Source organism: Serinus canaria, chromosome 3 (assembly GCF_022539315.1).
Source record: "Serinus canaria isolate serCan28SL12 chromosome 3, serCan2020, whole genome shotgun sequence".
Lineage (NCBI taxonomy): Eukaryota > Metazoa > Chordata > Aves > Passeriformes > Fringillidae > Serinus > Serinus canaria.
In genome coordinates, this window is record NC_066316.1 from 110,567,361 (window position 1) to 110,585,972 (window position 18,612).

Here is an 18,612-nt window from a genome sequence, read left to right on the forward strand (position 1 = left end):
CCAATTTTAATCAGGTAAATTAAAAGCATTAGAGCCTCCTGGGTTCCTGTTCTGATGCCAGAATTGACTGCAGAACTGATGGTATGTGGCCTTATTTATGCATGTATTTATTTTAATCCTGCTTAAACTCATCAGGCTACAGGTCTTTGTTCACCCTCTCGCCTGTTTGATCCCAATCCAAATGTTAATGCTTGTACTTAACTTGAAGTTGTCAGCTCCTTAAAGCAAGACTCTGTCATCGTTGATGTCTGCAAAGCTCCAGAGTGACTCTTCAGGAATTATCTGCAGCCATTCCTGGGATGGAAAGATACAGGGATGCCCTCAGCTCTTGCCTCTCAAGTTTTGTGCACTGCATGGGGGTCCTACCAACCTCTCAGTGAGGATCTGAAGCAGCAGGATCTGGAACAGAACAGGATTATTTTAATCTTATTGTTACAGTTTCTCAGCAAGGAAGTTGGTAAGAAAGGCAGAACAGCAGTGGCTGCATTTTGAAGCTAAGAGCAATCCTGTGTTTTCCATGGAACTCAGGCTCCGTGTGCTTCATCCAGCCCACTTTCTGTCATTTAAGTGAGAGCCTACTGAAATAGTTTAGCTTTATTCTGCCTTTTTGCTCATCCCTTCTGGACTTTGCCTTTTGTGTCGTTTTTGTGAATCAGATTTCACAAAATCTGTGAATTAGTACCAACAAGGCAAAATCATGTGAAATTACTGGGCTTGAGTAATAGTAGTTCATATGTAGCAGACAGAGATGGTGTAAGAGATTCTTTTATTCCCCTGTTTTAAGGTTTTATGTGTGAAAAAGGAAATACTTACATTCTGAAGAGGAGGGAAACTTCTCTGAATTAATCCAGGCTGCTTCTCTTACTCCTCTATGTTGCCACCACCCTTTGCTTTGCCCGTAGGTTCTGTCTCCTTTTTCCTCCCAGGGTAGCATGCAGATGAAGTTCTTATTTTTGAATATTAATTATAATAATCCCAGAATGGTTTGGGTTGGAATAGACCTTAAAGCTCATCCCATTTCTGCCTCTGCCATGGACACCTTCCACTAGTCCAGACTGGGTTTCAAACCTGTTTGATTTCATCATGTGTCTAAATCCTTCCCACTATTGACTTCTTCTCTTCTTGTTTTCACTGATGTGAATTCCTTTGATAATTGACCATGATCCCCTGTTTTGTCCCTTCACTGAATAACTGAAAGGTGCTCTGAGAGTGGGATGCCCTGGAGATGCAATCCTGATCCTGCAGGATTCAAGGCAACCAGGATTTCCCTCTGTAAAGTTAGTGTACGCCCTTAATGATTTAATCAGCAAGCAAAAAAGGCAGAGAAAAACACAGTGGTACATGGAGTGCTTTATGTCCTTTAGATTATTTTCCATACATTTCACTAATTACATAAACAGATGATATTTACAGGGAACTTCTGCCTGTAATTGACCTTCATCTCTTCCTGTGCACTTCCCAACCTCTCCTTGAATTTTCCTATTGTTTCCTCTTACTCATTCCACATTTAACACCATATTTCAAGCAGTGCTTTTGTTTTGCTCAGGACCATCCCACCAATTCCCTATTCCTAATTCCTTTTAACTTCATCTCAGCACAATTTTGTGGGCAATTTTGGAACTCATGGCATGGACAAACATCTTTTCCAAAGCCCAATCTTCAGGTTTCCCTCTAGTTCCAGCAAAATTGCTCTTTCCCTTTTACTTGATCATCAGTTCTCTGGAGCAAGAATATTTCTTTCTGTCTTTTATCTGGTGAAAATTTTGTCTTTCAGAAGCTTCAGCAGCACAATCCACTTTTAGGGATATCTGCCTTTTTTTTCTTGGAAGTTTTTCTCTATGTTGGGTCAAACAGGGGAGGAATTACATAAACTGTGAGGGGTTAGAGAAAACCCCTGGTTAGAGTTCAGCAGTGTTCCCATGGCTACTGGGACAGGTACACCACAGAAGCAGGAATACCTTGGCATTTAACAGCCCTTCCAGGTGATTTATGGTTTTACATAAGCTTTTCCTAAACTCAGAGGTTTTCTAGGGTTGGCACCTCTTTGCCTGTCTCCATGCCCTGTTAATTCTGTGCTCAGTGGCCCATGGTTATTAAAATTCTTATCAATAAAGGAGTTTCTGAGCAAGGTTCTTATTTTCTAAACTCATACATACCTTTGGAACTCCTCTGCTTAACCAAAGGAACATTTGTTTTTATGCCTAATGTACTTCATGAAAAGAAAGAAATGTGTAGAGTTCATGTAATATTTGCCTTCAATTACAGTAATTAAGTTGTCAAGACTTGAAGTCACCAAGGCAATGAGAAAATCCTTTCCTGGTTGGCCAGGGGGTAATGGGTGTTCTGGGCCTGAGTGTGTTTTACACATCGGGGTGGGGAGGGAAATGGTTCTGGCTGAAAACCTGGGAGTCTGTTTGTCCTTTTGCAATCCAGGGTGTCAAAATCCTGCTGTGGAGGGAAGGAAAATGACCTTGTTTGCCTGGGCTTCAGCAGGGCCAGGGAAGTGATTGTCCCTCTCTGCTGGCACTGCCAGGGCACCTGCAGTGCTGGGGACAGCTCTGGGACCCTCCCAGCAAGAGAGACCTGGAGGGGCTGGAGCATGTCCAAGGAAGGGAGCAGAGCTGGGGAAGGGGCTGGAGCACCAGGAGGGGCTGAGGGAGCTGGGAAAGGGGCTCAGCCTGGAGAAAAGGAGGCTCAGGGGGGACCCTGTGGCTCTGCTCAACTCCCTGACAGGAGGGGACAGACAGGGGGGGCCGGGCTCTGCTCCCAGGGAACAGGGACAGGAGGAGAGGAAAGAGCCTCAAGTTGCATCTGGGGAAGATCAGGCTGGACATCAGGAGGAATTTCTTAATGGAAAGAGTTGTTAAACATTGGAAGAGACTGCCCAGGGAGGTTTGCAGTCCCCTCCCCTGGAGGTGCCCGAGGAAGGACTGGATGTGGCACTCAGTGCCTTGGTCTGGGTGACAAGGGTGGTCACAGGATGGACTTAATGGTGTTGGAGCTCTTTTCCAAGCTAAATGATTCTGTGATGACATTGGATTCCCTGCCTGTTGGGTCAGGTCTTACTAAAACCAGGTTTAACATAAATATAGCTCAACCCATTTATCCTGGGAATTCTGCCTTGTTAAACTTCTGCTGCAGTTCCCCTTTCAAATGTAACCTGTCTGGAGATGTGTGTGGATACATCCTGGTTTTTCCCTGTGTTCCACATCCCTTTTCAGGCTTCTTTGCCAGAAGTCAAATAGTTTCAGTTACTTCATAACCCTTCAGGAACACTACAACATATCCCTACAAGAAAAGTCCCTAATTTTGATAAGTGCCCACACAAACATCACTGGAATCTCAAGTGCAGCCTTACTTTCGTTCCACTGGAATGGCTCTCTTGAAAGCAGATGGATGAGGAAATCACCACTCGTAATGCATCACTAATGACACCAATTTTTGCATTCCTGCTCATGGGAGTAAAGGTTATGGATGCATAAGGAGCCAGACCTGGAAAACCTTACTCACAAACCCTAATAAACCCAGCTTCAGCCAGCAAGTTTAATGATGCCCTCAAGAGAGCCAGGTCCCTTATCTGCAGCATCACACAATAACTATAAAGTGTTGAGATAAGTGGGGTTTTATCTACCAGCTCTCTGCTGGCCTTCCCCTAGTATCAGGTTATGGCAGTGAAAGTGGCTGTGAAATCTGACTGCTCTGATTTGGGCAGGCAGGATTCAGGATGTGTGGGCAGAGTGGATGCTCTTACCCATCTGTGCATTTATGAATGGAAAATCAGGGAGTTAGCTCTCACTGTAATCCCTGTGGATCTCCTTTCCTTCAGGAAGAGGTTGTAGGGCAGATGGCGAGGATTCTACACCATCCTTCCCAGCTTTTCCCATCCAGAGGGGGTACCTGTTCCCTGTGGTGTGTGCAAGGCTTTAAAAAAACAATTAATGAGCTGAGGGAGCTGGGAAAGGGGCTCAGCCTGGAGAAAAGGAGGCTCAGAGGGGACCTTGTGGCTCTGCACAACTCCCTGACAGGAGGGGACAGCTGGGGGGGTCAGGCTCTGCTCCCAGGGAACAGGGACAGGATGAGAGGAAACGGCCTCAAGCTGTGCCAGAGGAGGGTCAGGTTGGACATCAGGAGGGATTTCTCCATGCAAAGGGTGGTCAGGCATTGGAGGGAGCTGACCAGGAAGGTTTGGAGTCCCCACCCCTGGAGGTGTCCAGGGGGTGACTGGATGTGGCAGTCCGTGCTCTGGGCTGGGGACAAGGTGGGGTCAAGTCACAGGTTGGACTCGATGGTCTTGGAGCTCTTTTGCAACCTGAATGATTCTGTGATTCTATGAAAATTTGGGACATTTCCAAGAGTCATTTGTGACTTTTGCCAAGCAAAAGGCTATACCACAAAGGCTTTGTTTTGAGTGCTTTGGTATGTATGTGAACAAGCCTTAATTTCAGCTGCCTTTCTGGTTTGTTTTTTTTGTAAATGTCAGATAATTTAACAAATTATACATTTCCATCTTGTGGCATTTGTTGCTTTCTCAGTCAATTTTCTTCATGCCATCCATAACATCCAGCTCCAGAGCTGTACTTTGCTTTTAGTTTGGTATTTCTTAGTTTGATATTTCCTTTCTAGAAAGGAGACTCTTCATCTGCATCTGGAGATGAGCAGCTCTTTATTTCATATCTGCAGAAACCTTGTAAGATGTAACCTGTGATGTTGTTTGTGCCATCTGATAACGTGTGATCAAATGGAGCCTGTTTAAATAACAGCATCTGGGACACCCTGACAGCAGAGCAGCTCTGAAACAAACATTTCCAAAGATCAGATAAGATGGGAGAGATGCCTCAATGCTGGATTGCTCCCTGGATTACAAGTTCTTTGCGGAAGAGTTATTCCAGGCATGGGATTTCCTTTGTGCCACAGGCTAATGGATTGCAGTGGATCATTTTTCATGCTGCTTTATGTCTTGCAGAGACATGTGCTTTGTAAAGTCAGTGTAATGCACTGAGTATGGTAGTGGTAGACAGGAGTTATGTAGGAGTAGGTAAACTAAGGAACTCAAAACAACTGAAAATTGTCTTGGTTTGTGTTCTCTGGCTGCCTTCCCTCCTTCCACCTCTTTTCCCTAAACCTACAGCATCTTTCACATTAAAGGCTGCCTCACTTCCACCCAAATCTGTGCTTTCACAGTTAATTTTCAAAGCTCCGTGTTGCTTTTCAGTATTTTCCTTATCAGTCTGCAAAAAAACAACATTATGTTTAAAGCCATGACTCCTGACTCACTCCTGCTCATCTTTGTTCCCTTGCAGGAGGATATTGCTGATCCTGACTCCCAGGAAGAGAAGGAGAAGAACTGCTGGCTCTCCAGCCCTGGAGATGGTTCCAACACAGTGAAGAGCGCTCTCACTGTCCAGGAATATTTTGCCAAGCGCATGGCAAAGCTGAAGGGATCCCAGCAGGAAGCAGATCCAAAGTTGGATCATTCCAGCCCTGCAGCTGAAGAAGCCGTGGAGCCTTCAGAAGAGATGGAAACCAAAGTCAAAAAAAAAAAGAAGAAGCAGAAGAGAGATGATGAGGCAGAAAGGACAGAGGACTGTGAGAAACCAGGGAAAAAGCCTAAGACAGGGAGCTTGAATGGAAAAGAACTGGATGATCCACTAAATGAATGTCACAAAAGGAAAAAAAAGAGGAAGCATAAAGAAGGAGAAAACATCAGTTGTGAGGAGAATACAGGCAATGGAGAAATTTCTGTGGGAATGTCTGAAGGGGAAGAACTCAGCTCGGAGGAGCAGGAGGAAAGGCAGAAGAAACGCCACAAGAAGAAGCACAAAAAGCAAAAAGAGGAGACAGGGGAGTGTGGGGAAGGAGCACCCAGAAAGAAAAAGAAGCACTGCAAGAACATTTAACCCTTTCAGGCTCAGGGGTGAGTCTGTGTTACAGGAGGCTCTGTGTAAACACAGCACCAATCCATGCTTGGACACTGCTCCAGCTCCAGCTTGGACAGGCTGAATCTAAACACAGGCTGGATCTAAACCCAGCTCTCCCAAGGGAAAACATGGTGCTGGGCCAACAGGAGCTGCAGTGCCACTTTCAAAAGAGAGGATCAACACATCAAGACTGTAAAAGGCAGGGAATGACTTTCTGCTGCTTCACTTGACTGTGTTTTTCTCAATCCAGGAGAAAAAAATTAAAAATCACCCTAGTACTACCTTTTTTATTAAAATTGTTTTCACTTGTGAGAGCCCAGCTCTGCTTCTGGAAGCAGGAGGGGGTTTGCAAAGCTGTTTGTGTTTTTTCATTGGTTTTTGCAAAGTGGTGCCTAATTTTTACATTTATCTCTTTTTACATATAAAATGAATGTTGTTTCTTCCCAAAATGCTTACTCTGATTAAAAGTTTGCTCACAAAAGTGTCAGCACTTAAAGGTGAAATAAAAAGACCTCCCTGTGCCTCCAAACCATTGTCAAACAGTTGTAACTTTGCACCAAAGCTAAAGGCAATGTGTATTTCCCTTATCATTTATTAACCATACCTAAATCTTTGATTTAGGAAATACTCAGGATCTCTTCACTGGTACCTCTGGAATCCAGAAAGCTGCCTTGGATAGAGCAAGGTGTTTTTTTTTGAAACTGAGAGACCCATAGATTTTAAAAGCACAGTCTGATTGCTGTTGCCATTCACATATTGAAAACTTGCAATTTGGATTTATAACCAAACTGAGCTTGTTTCTCATTGTAAGCCTGGAAATAAGGAATGCTGGAACTGGGCACTGCCACGAGCAGTTTTGTGGGAGATCTGAAACATTCAGCATGAATTTTGGCATTTTAATGTCATTTAGAGCTGTCATGAGAGATGGGTGAGCTTGGAAGTGGTGGAATGGGAAGAAGGATTCCCCTTCCTGGTGTCCTGTTCTGATATTTCTTTGGCCACAGCAAACTGGCAGCACAGCCCTGAACACCAGCCAGTTGTCCTGGAAGAATCCAGAATCCAAATCCATGAGCTGCTCATTTCATCCAGGCCTGGCAGGGTTTCATCAGTGTAAATCTAAAACATCCCATTGGCTGCTCTGCTGAAGAAAATGGGTACATTTTTATATTGTCTCAGCTCAGTGGAGTTGCTTAACACGGTCTGAGGAACATTGTCAAGATGCAGATGTTAATAGGGAAAAAAATTTCCTTAAGCTGCCTTTATTGTGCAGTGGAGGAAGCTCCATCTGCAGCACCCAGACCACATGGATGGTTTGGTTGCAGCTCAGCTCCTTTTTTTAAGATCTCTTGGTTTCCAAAGCACCTTTTCTTTCCCTGCCTTCAGGACATGCTCATTCACTGCAGCAAAATGAAGTTTCACTTCTTGTATAGGAGAACAAGATTCCTTAGCCTGGATTTCACATGCCAGGGGTTTTAACCCTTGTTGAATCTCCTTTTCGGGGTTTACAATTATTATTCACCATAATTTGCTTGTACCTGGCTTCCTTAAATGAAACACCACCACATACTATCAGTTATTGTCAAAATGGGGGGAAAACTCCATGCTTGAGGTGAAAAAAATCATCTTCTCAGTGAAAGAAGGCAGCAAAATAATGTTTTATGTTAAACCAAAGCATCCCTCCTGACTTCTTCCTCACCACAAGTTGGATTTTTTGTTATTAGAATCCAATAGCTTGATTGTTTCCAATTATTATATTTTAACTCTTAAGCCAACTCAACTTTACAGCCTCTCTGGGATTTCAGTTTAAAAAGGTGCTACTCAAGGAATAAGGTTTCCTTCTCCAAATACTGCTGGGCTTTTTTGTTTTTTCCCTCTGTAAATTTTCATGTGTTTCTGTGTGCTGGTTCTTGTGGGTGTTTGGCCACATTCCAGTGTCAGTTACAGGAAGAATAAAACCAGGAATAAACCTTTAAATTTGTGCTGTTGCTCCTGTTAAATTTTGGATACCCAACACTTAAATCTGGCTCAGATGGAAGTATCAGCTACCAATGGAAGATTCTCAATTTCTGCAATAAATACACAGCACTTTATCCTGGGAAATGTGGAATTTTAATGTGCCCCAAGCTCTGCATGTGGTTGTAGGAGGGGAAAATCATAATAAATAAATAATCATAAATCATAAATTTCTTGTATTTGACAGAAACAATTGATTTAACTGCTCTGCTCTGTGTTTGTGGTCAACATTACTCAGTGGAAAGCTCTTCTTACCAGATACTGTCCAGTGAAATGGATGATTGGAACAAGAGAAACATGTCTCAGAGTAATAAATTACATATATATTTTTTGTTTATTTGCTTCTAGTGGGTTTTGAGTTCTGTTCTAACCCAACTCTGGGTTTGGCAAGAAGGCCTTTTTTAGAAAGCACAAGAAAAAGAATTACGTCAGTGCCCAGATGGTGGAATTAGCAGAATGTGAGCACAAAGGAGCGACTCGGTTTCATTTCCGCGAAAATCAGACTTTCAAACTCCGAGGCCTTTTGTTACAAATTCATCCATTGTCCTCACAGAATTGAGGTGGCTCCCAGTGAAATTACCTGGACACCAAGGAAAATGAGAATCCCCGCTCTGCTCTCGCTCCACAACGGGGAATGAGGCACTTGCAGCACAGATATTAAAATGTTTTCAGTTTTGGTAACCCCGGGTCAGCAGTGACTGAAGGAAATTTTCCTTTTTGCTTTGGGAACATTCCAACACTGGTTTCTCCTGAGCTCTTCCATTCTTTGCAGGGATAGGGCTGTTCTTGGCCTTGAGGCTTGGAATTCACTGCGGGATCCATGGCCAAGGATGTGATTGGCAAGTGCAGTGTTAGAGCAGCAGTAATGGAGGTTGAATTGTGCTTGTAAGCACAATTACAGGAGGAGAGGCCATGGAAAAATAGTCCTGGTACCACTGTTGGACCCAAATCTGCATGAACTTTGTGGGCTTTTGGAGTTTTGTCTGACTGTTGAGCTTTCCTTCACAGACAAGGATGGGAAATGGCACCAGAGTAGCTCAAGTGACAGCCCAGACATGTGGTAAAGGCAGAATTCCTTGAATTTCCTCCCAAGATGTGCCAGCTCTGATGCTTCACACGCAGCCAGTGTATAAAGCAGTGGTAGTATTAGAGAATCATGGAATCATTAAGGTTGGAAGAGCCCCCTAAGACCCTCGAGTCCAACCATTCCCTCAGCAGTGCCAAGGCCACCACTGACCCATGTCCCCAAGTGCCCCATAGTAACAACCAGGGTTTTTAAAAGCATGAATGCAAGACACCATTAAAGATTTTAGAACCACCTGTGCTTGTGTTTAAGTGAATTTGAGTCCATTGGGATGCAGCTGCTTTGTGACTTTTGTGAATTGAAGGGGCTGGAGCGTGTCCAGGGAAGGGAGCAGATCTGGGGAAGGGGCTCAGCCTGGAGAAAAGGAGGCTCAGGGGGGACCTTGTGGCTCTGCACAACTCCCTGACAGGAGGGGACAGCCAGGGGGTCAGGCTCTGCTCCCAGGGAACAGGGACAGGAAGAGAGGGAATGGCCACAAGTTGTGCCTGGAGAGGTTCAGGTTGGACATCAGGAGGAATTTCTCCATGGAAAGGGCTGTCAGGCATTGGAAGGGGCTTCCCAGGGCAGTGGAGGAGTCCCCATCCCTGCAGGGATTTCAAAGCCATGTGGATGGGATTTCAAAGCCAAGTGATGGCACTTGGGGACATGGGTCAGAGGTGGCCTTGGCAGTGCTGGGAATGGTTGGACTCGATGATCTCTGAGGGATTTTCCATCCTAAACCATTCTGTGGCTCTGTGGAGCGTCTGGGGACAGCTCAGCATCGTGTCCATGGCTGCAGTTCTCCTTTCAGCTGCCCTGGTGCTCTGCCTCCAGCTCCTCAGCTCTCAGCAAGGACAATTAGCTGCATTCATCAGCCTAATTAACCAGTTTTCTCCTGTTTAAACACACGAGACTGAAGCTGTTGCAGCATTCACCTTCAAAAGACAGAAGCTACATCACAAAACCTCCGAGCCTGCCAACACCAAGGGAAGGAAGGAAGCTCCAAGAAGAGAGGGAAACCACACAAAATCTGTTGGAAACACTGCCCAGCATCACACCTGGCTGGAAAAAAAAAAAGATCTGGGAATAGTGTATCCTATTGGAAATGGGGTGAGGATTGTGGGCATCCAAAGCCATCCTTTACCTAATTCCCTCTCACTCCTGGGCAGGAGCCCCCAGGGAGGATCTGAGCTCAGAGAACTTGGGACAATAACCAAGGCTTTTGTTTCCGTACCTGTTCCACCGAAGGATAAACCAATGTTGTCTTGGATCAGCAAACTTTAGTGATGTAGGACTGGGAAATGCAGTACAAATACATAATTTTTGGTGGCAGAAGTGGGAATATTGTAAAACAAATTGAAGCTTCATTTCTCAGCAAGTCAAAATCTGCTTCTGAATCACGTAAATACATTTTTTTCTTATCTTGATCCGTCTTCATAAATTTAAAGGTGTAAGAGGGAAACTTCCTAGTTCCTTTCAACCTAAAGGCACTAAAATATATATTTTTGTAACCTTTAAACTGCATTTTTAAAGTAGTAAGAGCAGAACTATTCAGCAAAATGCTGAAAAATTTAGCATTTCAAGGGGTGGGGACCGGGAGCTTTTCTGCTTTTTTTTTTTTGGTATAATGGGAAAGCTCTGGGGGTTTTTTACCTAGAAAATAAATGGTCCAGGTAGCAATCCCTGGGGAAAACCTGCTGGGATCAAGGAGGATGGGCGGTGGGCAGAGTTGGGAACTACAGCTCTGAGGGAATCTTCTGCTGGGAACCCCCAGCTCTCTCTGCAAAAACTTCCCCTGGGAGCCAAGAGTTTCATCAATAATTAAGGAACATGTGAATATTGAGCTAATTTAGGATTTGCACTTTCTCACATATTTTAATGTCCCTGAAGGTTGGTGGGGTGCGAGATGGAGGGGAGGAGTAAAAATAAACCCTCCCTTTGCAGGGATAAAATTCCAGATGTCGGATCCACCCCTCCCCCCAAAGAAAGAGGGATATTTTTAAAGAGGTGGTCGTTCCATATAGAGTTCAGCCACTCATTTTCTGCCTGGCCCATGGGAGTTGTTGCCACTGTTCCCCATCCATGAAAATGGGGGAGAACAAAGCTTTCTTCCCCCCTTTGTCTGCTCCATCTATTTTCGCTCGCGGCTTTTCGCCGTAATTTCCCTGTTCCCAAAGCCCTGGGAGAGCTCTGCTGCTTCCTGTGCCCCAGATACAGGTGAAGCCTCGCAGCAGAGAGGGGAAGGTGAGCACACACACACAGAAAAAAAAGGTAATCCCGAGGTTTTTCCAGACTAATTACCCCGATCCGGTGGTAATTAAGAGCTGGCATTTTCACATGGCCCCAGCCTCCTTTATGTAACGTGGGAGCTTCCGACAGGACAGGTTTGACCAGCATTTTAGGCAGGGTGCAGAATGAAACCCTCCTTACTAATGCCATCAGAATGCCAGGTGCTGCAGGAGAGGGGGAGAAGGGGAAAAAAAAAAAAGTGGTTATTAATAATAGTAGCAGTGTTTGCACTTAAAATTCTGTGTGGGGGCCCTGGGAAGGGAGGAAATCCAAACGAGGAATATTCTGCTGGATTTCTTTGTGCTGTAACCACACAGGAGCCCTAGATTGGGTCTCAGGAGGTTCTGAAAAGCCACGAGTTGACCCCTGTGATACCTTTGGGAGGTCAAATGTTACTCCCAGGATGTGGAGGGAATAATGAGGATCAGGAACACCCAGAGAGGTGCTCTTAGAGTTTCCAGGCTTTGGCAGCAGAGACAGGAGTAGGTGCAGGTCCTGTCCTTGCTCAGGGTTTTATCCTCTCCCAAACCTATCCACCCATCCTGCAAAATGTGGAAACACAGGGCAAGGTGGAAGCAGTCCTGTAAAAGGCATCCACTGGAATTCATCCATCTCTTTCCTTTTCCCAGGAAGGGAAATTCTGCTGCTACTACTAAAAATTCCTGGCCTCTGGGGCCTCCACAGAGGTGTTTTTATATTCATGATATCTAGGTCCTGAGCATCCTGAGGGTTAAAAAGTAACAGTGAGCCATGCAACATATTCACCATACCCAAAGTACCATCCCGTTCAAAATATAACCTTGCAACCCCTGGCAGCCTCTTTTACAGGGCACTTCCACCCTTCCTAAAGGAACCAAACAAAATTAAGGATGTTCCAGGATTTCTTCCCAAATTCTTGCTGCCAGCCACTGCAGCAGCTGCAGCCTGCAAAATGCACCCGGGAGACCTGTGCAGGGCAGGGTGGGGAGTTTGACATCCTCCCTCCCTGCCCCATCCCGGCACTTCAAGGCGTGAGACAGGACTTTGGGAGAGATCAGGAGCTGCTGGGACAGAACAAGCTGTCCCCAGGAGCGTGCCCAGCTCCAAACCCCAGATAAAAGGCAGCTCCTCCATGTGTGTGTGTGTGGAAAGGGTTTATAAATCTGTCCCGAGACCAGGAAATCTCCTGCGCCTTTTAGATTTAAGAGAAGTTGCCTTCCTGTTGTATTCCCAGATAACGCAGCTCTGATGGAGCCCACTTGTAAATAGCTTAATAGATTTAATCAGTTCCTTTGGAAAATGTTGTTGCTTCCGCAGGGCTTTAGTTCAGTCCCGGGGAAAAGCTCGGGGAGGGCAGTTGCTGCTTCTGCTGCGAGCGAAGCTGGCGGATTCCAGCTCTCCTGACCCCAAAATCGCTGCAATCCACAAGAAACCAGAGCCATCCCGCTCCTGTGCAGAGGGAAGGGAGAAACCAGGAAGCCCAGGCGGATCCTGCCCGGCTCACATTTACATGAGCTCTCTCCATCACTCCTAATCTGACAAGAGTCAATAGGAACACCCAGGCACGTGGGAAACCTGCCCGAACTCCCCGGCCTGGGATCTGCGCCGGGGTTTTCCCCCCTGCCTTGGGGTCAGATGGGGCAGCCTCGGCCAGCCCCAGGAAACGCCCGCCCATCCCGCACCCCGTCCCGCTGCTTTTCTGGCCGCACGGAGAGGAAACCCACGGTCCGTCAAAGCGGAGCTGCTGCAGCCCTGCAGCCCCGTGTCCGCGGGTCAAAATCATACAGGAATCCAGGCACCAAATACATTCCCCCGGGCAGGCTGCGGGGGTGAGCCGGGAAAGGGCAGTGAGCTGGGGATTTTCGGTGCCATCACCTTCCTGGAGATCCTTTGTCCTAGTGAGAGAAAAGCTGCTTGGATGACTTTCCCACCCAGCTGGGGTTAGTGGGGAACACCATTGTGTGGCTTTGGGATTTCCATCCCACCCAGCCTTTTTGGGTTGCACCGGCACTCCATAAAAAGCAGGAGCAAGGAAAAGATCCTTTGTCTCCCAGTGTTCAGGGATGTACAGCAGGGACAGACTGGAGATGTTTCAACCTCTTTGAGCTGTGCCCAGCCCCATCTCTGCCTTATTTTCCCCTAAAAGCTCCCTTAGGCGTCCCACCAGGCTGCACAAGCACCCGCCAGCAGGTTCATTGTGTCCCAGTTTCCATCCCATTCAAAGGGACCTGGAAATTTGGGTGAAAACTCACATGGGGTGGGCGAAGCACAGCCTGGGCTGGCGGTTAAAGCAGGAGAAGTGGGGAAAAGTTGTCCCTGTCTGTGGGATCCGTGCCTCGATTTCCCTTGGCAAAGAGGGCTCCTGCAGCTTGTCAAAGCCTGGGGAGGGGCCTTTTGCACCCCAGTGGGATATTCCTTCCAGTGCCATTTTCCTTCTCTTTCCCAGTTTTCAGTGCCTTTATCTCCTCTCTCTGTGTTACCCCCCAGCCTTTAAAGTTTGAAGGTCTCTGAGGTGCAGGAGGGCAGCGGGGCTGTTTGGGGGCGGGACATCTCCGGCTCTCTCCTCACTCCTTTTCAGAGAGCAAAATAAGGGGAAAAGAATAATAAAAGGGGGGAGGGGGGAGTGGGAAGGAGAAAGGGGGGTGTTGGGGGTGCTGCTTCCCCGGGGGGTGCCGGGCAAAGGGGTGGGGAGAAGTTTTCTCGCTGCACCATCCCGGCCGGGGCTGAGGAGTTTGCAAACAAGGAGGAGCAGCGAGTCCCTTCGGTGTCATTGGAGGAGGCTTTTTCCAAGGAGCTCATAAATACGGGAGAGGCCGGGCAGGAGGCTGGGACTGCGCGGGGACCCCGAGGGCAGCGCGGCGGGGCGGGGGGGCCGGGGGGCCATGGCTGCGCTGCTCAGCACATTCCCCTGGCCGGAGCGGCTGGAGGGGGACGCGGGCGAGGGGTTGTCCCCAGGGCCACCCCCCCGAGCGTCGCAGGGCGAGAAGGGCTCCGAGAGCCGCATCCGCCGGCCCATGAACGCGTTCATGGTGTGGGCGAAGGACGAGAGGAAGCGGCTGGCGGTGCAGAACCCCGACCTGCACAACGCGGAGCTCAGCAAGATGCTCGGTGAGCAGCGAAGGGGGCGCGGATTTGGGGGGCGACGCGCGGGGGAAAATCGGGGACTCACTCGGGCATCCTCGGGAGTGCAAACCCTGCCTGGATCCGGTGCCCCGGGGGAAGAACCTGGGCACCCACCCGCCCGGCAATCCTGGTGCAAATCCTGACGGGATTCAGTGCCCAGGGGCACCCGCCGGAGATCCCTGCGGGTGCAAACCTTGTCCGGATTCGGTACTCATGAGTCCAGCAGGGCATTCCCGGGGGTGCAAATCCTGCCCGGTGGCCCGGGGGAGGCACCCACGCACCCACCCGGGCGTGGGATGCACACCCTGCTCGGATCCAGCGCGCCGGGCTTGGTCCCCAGGCACCCACCTGCGGTCCCGGGAGTGAAAACCCCGTCCGGATTCAGGGCATTGGGGTGGGGATCCAGGCACCCTCCAGCCGTTCCTGGGGTGCAAATCCCATCGGGATCCAGTGCCCCATGGTGGGCACCCTGCACCCACCCGGTCATCCCGCGGTGCAAATCCCATCCAGATCCAGCGCCCTGGACTGGGAATGCCAGCTCCACTGGCCATCCCTGCGGGTGCTAACCCTGCCCAGGTGGGGACCCGGTCTGGCACAGAGCAGGAGGGCACCCCTACACCTACTTGGCTGTTTTTGGGGGTGCAAAGCCAGCCCGTGCAGCACGCTGGGGCTGCAATACCTGATGGAGTTCTGCACCCCGGGAGCAGCACCATGCACCCACCCTGTCACCCACAGTGTGCTCACCCCAGAACTGTCCCACACTCCAGGTGTGCAGCCACTCCTCAGGGTGCAAAGCCTGATGGTGTCCTCCATACCAGGGGACAAGCACCCTGCCACCTCTCTGCTGCAAGCCCTGAGGGTGCTGCCCTGCTCTGCAAGGAGGGACCCCCAAATTTTCCTGGCCTGTCCTTGTTGTCCCACTTTGTGTTACATGGCTGCTGTTACTTTTGGGGGATCACAACCCATTCTGAGAACACATTTGTTTCCCACTCCCCATCCACTATTTCTCCCTTCCTCCCAATCCCCATTTTGATGTGAAACCAAGAGGACAAACCAAAATTATCAGCCCAGACAGCCTGAGAAAGAGCTGCCCGAATTGCAACACAGCTTTGCTGCCCAACCTCTTATCCAAAGTTTGTGTTTCCCTGGACAGTTCTGTGGTGTTTTCTTTGGTGGTTTGGGTTTTCTCCTCGCTGCTTTGCCATGCAGCATCTCAGCTTATTAGTGTTATTTCTGCTGTCTCAGGCCATGGGAAGGCATCAAAGGCTTTGATGTATATCCTCATTTCTCCCCCTTACCCTGAGGAGCAGCCTGGGACAGCCTCACTGTGGGATAAAACACCCCTGCCCAATGCTGCTTCTCTGTGCTGTGTCTTGGAGACATTTTATCTCAAACAAGGAGGCACGAGGTCATAGGATTACAGAATCATGGAATGGTTTGGAAGGGACCTTAAAAACCATCAAATCCATCCCCCTGCCATGGGCAGGGACACCTTCCACCATCCAGACCAGCTTTCACAGTGCCCAGGTCTCCCTGTGCCCTGCTGCAAGCCCTGGCAGGGCACAGGCTGGGGCACCTTAAAGGACAGCACGTCCTGACCTCTGCTCAGCCAGGCACGGCCTTGGCTGTCCCTGCTCCACAGGGAGCTGGGAGAGTTCATCTGCCTGGATTTATTTACTAACCCTAAACCCACCTTGCGTGGGGACTTGGGATGAAGGGAGGCAGAGACCCTACAGCAGCCTCAATTCCCCCCTTCTTCTCCCACCCCTGCGGGGATTTTGGGATGTGTGGGACACTGGGCACCCTTGGGAAGCTGCGGCTGCTAAGGGAGCGTGTCCTCCGTTTCAGGGAAGTCCTGGAAGGCGCTGAGCCTGTCGCAGAAGCGTCCCTACGTGGAGGAGGCCGAGCGGCTGCGGGTGAAGCACATGCAAGATTATCCCAACTACAAGTACCGGCCCCGTCGGAAGAAGCAGGTCAAGCGCATCGGGAAGCGGGTGGATCCCGGCTTTCTGCTGGGCAGCCTGACACGGGGGGACCAGAACTCTGTGCCGGAAAAGAGGACCTGCAGCCGGGCCGGGGGGGACAAAGAGGGCCCGGGTGAGTACCCCCCCCGCCCGGGGCTGCCGGCAGTGCGGGCGTACCGGGAGGCTCCAGGCAGCGGCAGCAGCACCAGCGTGGACACCTACCCCTACGGGCTGCCCACCCCGCCGGAGATGTCCCCTTTGGATGCCATAGACCCCGAGCAGAGCTTCTTCTCCTCGCCCTGCCCCGAGGAGCATCACCGCCCCCACCTCGCCGGTGCCACCTTCTCCCCGGAGTACGCGGGCGGCTCCCTGCCGTGCGGCCACCACCCGCTCAGCCCCATGCCACAGCCGGCCACCTGCATGATCCCCCCGGCCTCCAGCTGCCCTTCCCTTCCTCCTCCTCCTCCTCCTCCTCCTCCCAGCTACTACACACCCGCCTTCCCCTCCCTGCCCCCTCCCAGCCTCCATGCCCACCTGGGCCAGCTCTCCCCGCCGCCCGACCACCACGGCTTCGACACCTTGGACCAGCTGAGCCAAGCGGAGCTGCTGGGGGAGATGGACCGCAATGAGTTTGACCAGTATCTCAACAACCCCGGCCACGGTGACCACCACCACAGCGGGGCCTTGGCCAGCGGGCACGTCCCGGGCTCTGGCAGCTCCCACAGCTCTGAGAACAGCCTCATCTCCGTCCTGGCCGATGCCACGGCCACCTACTACAATAACTACAGCGTCTCTTAGGAGCCCAGCCGGGGCCGCCTGGACTGGCCCAGGAAGGACCCGACACTGTTCTGAGGCGTTGCTCCCTCAGGGTGACCGAGCCCGAACCACAGGGCCCTGGAGTCTCCTTGGTGCTGTAGGTAAAGGATTTGGGTTGTTGGGTCACCACCGTGCAAAGCCTGGAGTGCTCTGCTCCGACCGTGGCCAGGGGGCACTTCCCGACACCAAAGCCCTTTGGCCAAGTCCCTCTTCCAAAGCAGGGATGCTCCTGGGAGCGCAGGAAGGCTGCCCCTCATTTTGGGGCATCCCCAGCTCTGCTTTGGAGTCAGGAGTGTGGCAGCACCCTGCAAACGTCAGGTCTAAATTCCCCCTGGAAGGGGGAAAGGCAGGGATGGGAGAAGGGAAGATTTTGGTGAAGGTCCATGAGCTGTGTTTGGGTTCTGGTGGAGGCATTGCTGCCCGACCACCCTGACCTGCCTGACTGCTCCAATGGGGATTAAAGGCCCCATCCCCTGCCCCAGAGCATGGACTGGGGGCTTCATCCCCAGGGATGGGGATGGGACACCAGCCAGGAGAGAGAGAGAGCCCTGAGAGCGCTGAGCCTGTTCTGGAGTGGGGTAAGACCAGGGCTTGGAAAGGCAGGATCCGGCCGGCATCCACCCGTGGGAGCAGGTCCTGGGTTGAACATTTTGGCCAAGAGGTGATGATGTAGCAGACACTTTTTTTATCAAACATCCTTTGAAGGGGAAGGCTCCGTGTTTGGAGCCACAGTGCCCAATGCCTCTCCTAACTCTGGCATTTTATTGCTTGTAATAAAGCTGTGCATTGATTTATTCCTTCCATTATTCCTCCCACCACCCCCCACCTCGGAGTTTGTACTGCTCGAGTTCTCTTCCTTTCCATAAAAATGAAGCTTTATTTTAAATCAGTTATATGACATGATTAATCTTAGTGTTTACTGTACGGCACTTGGTAATGATTAGTTAGTAACGTGGTTATGATTTCCTGGTTTCAGTCCCCAAAATGTATTAATAATAATTGCAAAGAAAACTTAAAAAAACCCCAAAAGTTCGCTGGTTTTTAAGCTAATACATTCCATCTCTTCTGTGTGACTCTATGCATTTTGAATGAGTGTAGATACGAGTTTGCATAAAATATTTAATTTAAATAAATATGTTTTTATATGATGATTGTTGGATGATTTAAATTGCTGTCGCTATTGACAACAGTTTTCAAAACAGAAACATTTCCCGTGCAAGTGCTATTTTTTTATATTTTTGTTGTCATCGTTGTTGTTGGTATTTTCAGCCAAATTTTTCTACTTCCATTTTTTTATAAATAAAACAAAGATCTGTGGTTATCTTTACAAATTGTGGATTGCTTTCTAACAAACAGACTGGGGATGATGAGTGCTTACCCTCACTTTTCATGGAGTGTCTTGGGGCTCAGGTCACTGTGCTGGCCTTGATCCTGCTTTTGCCATCTC

At 49.3% G+C, this 18,612-nt stretch overlaps 2 protein-coding genes across 2 annotated transcripts in view; both read left to right on the plus strand.

The window, feature by feature from the left end:
- PINX1 (PIN2 (TERF1) interacting telomerase inhibitor 1) overlaps positions 1–8,268 on the plus strand; it is a 61,603-nt gene extending 53,335 nt beyond the window's left edge. Inside the window, exon 7 of the mRNA XM_009096192.4 lies at positions 5,301–8,268. Coding sequence (XP_009094440.2) covers positions 5,301–5,897 — 597 coding nt within the window. The 3' untranslated portion in view covers positions 5,898–8,268. The remainder of the gene's footprint in view (positions 1–5,300) is intronic.
- A 5,802-nt stretch (positions 8,269–14,070) lies between these two features.
- On the plus strand, positions 14,071–18,316 carry SOX7 (SRY-box transcription factor 7). The gene is made up of 2 exons (XM_009098430.4): positions 14,071–14,370; positions 16,234–18,316. Exons 1-2 carry the CDS (start codon positions 14,145–14,147, stop codon positions 17,145–17,147), a joined length of 1,140 nt encoding a protein of 379 aa, XP_009096678.3. The 5' UTR covers positions 14,071–14,144; the 3' UTR covers positions 17,148–18,316.
- Positions 18,317–18,612: the final 296 nt, after the last annotated feature.

Bases quoted from the DNA above. Each gene is read 5' to 3' on its own strand.
- SOX7 (XM_009098430.4), top strand. From the start codon at position 14,145: ATGGCTGCGCTGCTCAGCACATTCCCCTGGCCGGAGCGGCTGGAGGGG. The intron at 14,371-16,233 runs GTGAGCAGCGAA...CCTCCGTTTCAG, and splicing joins GGAGCTCAGCAAGATGCTCG to GGAAGTCCTGGAAGGCGCTG.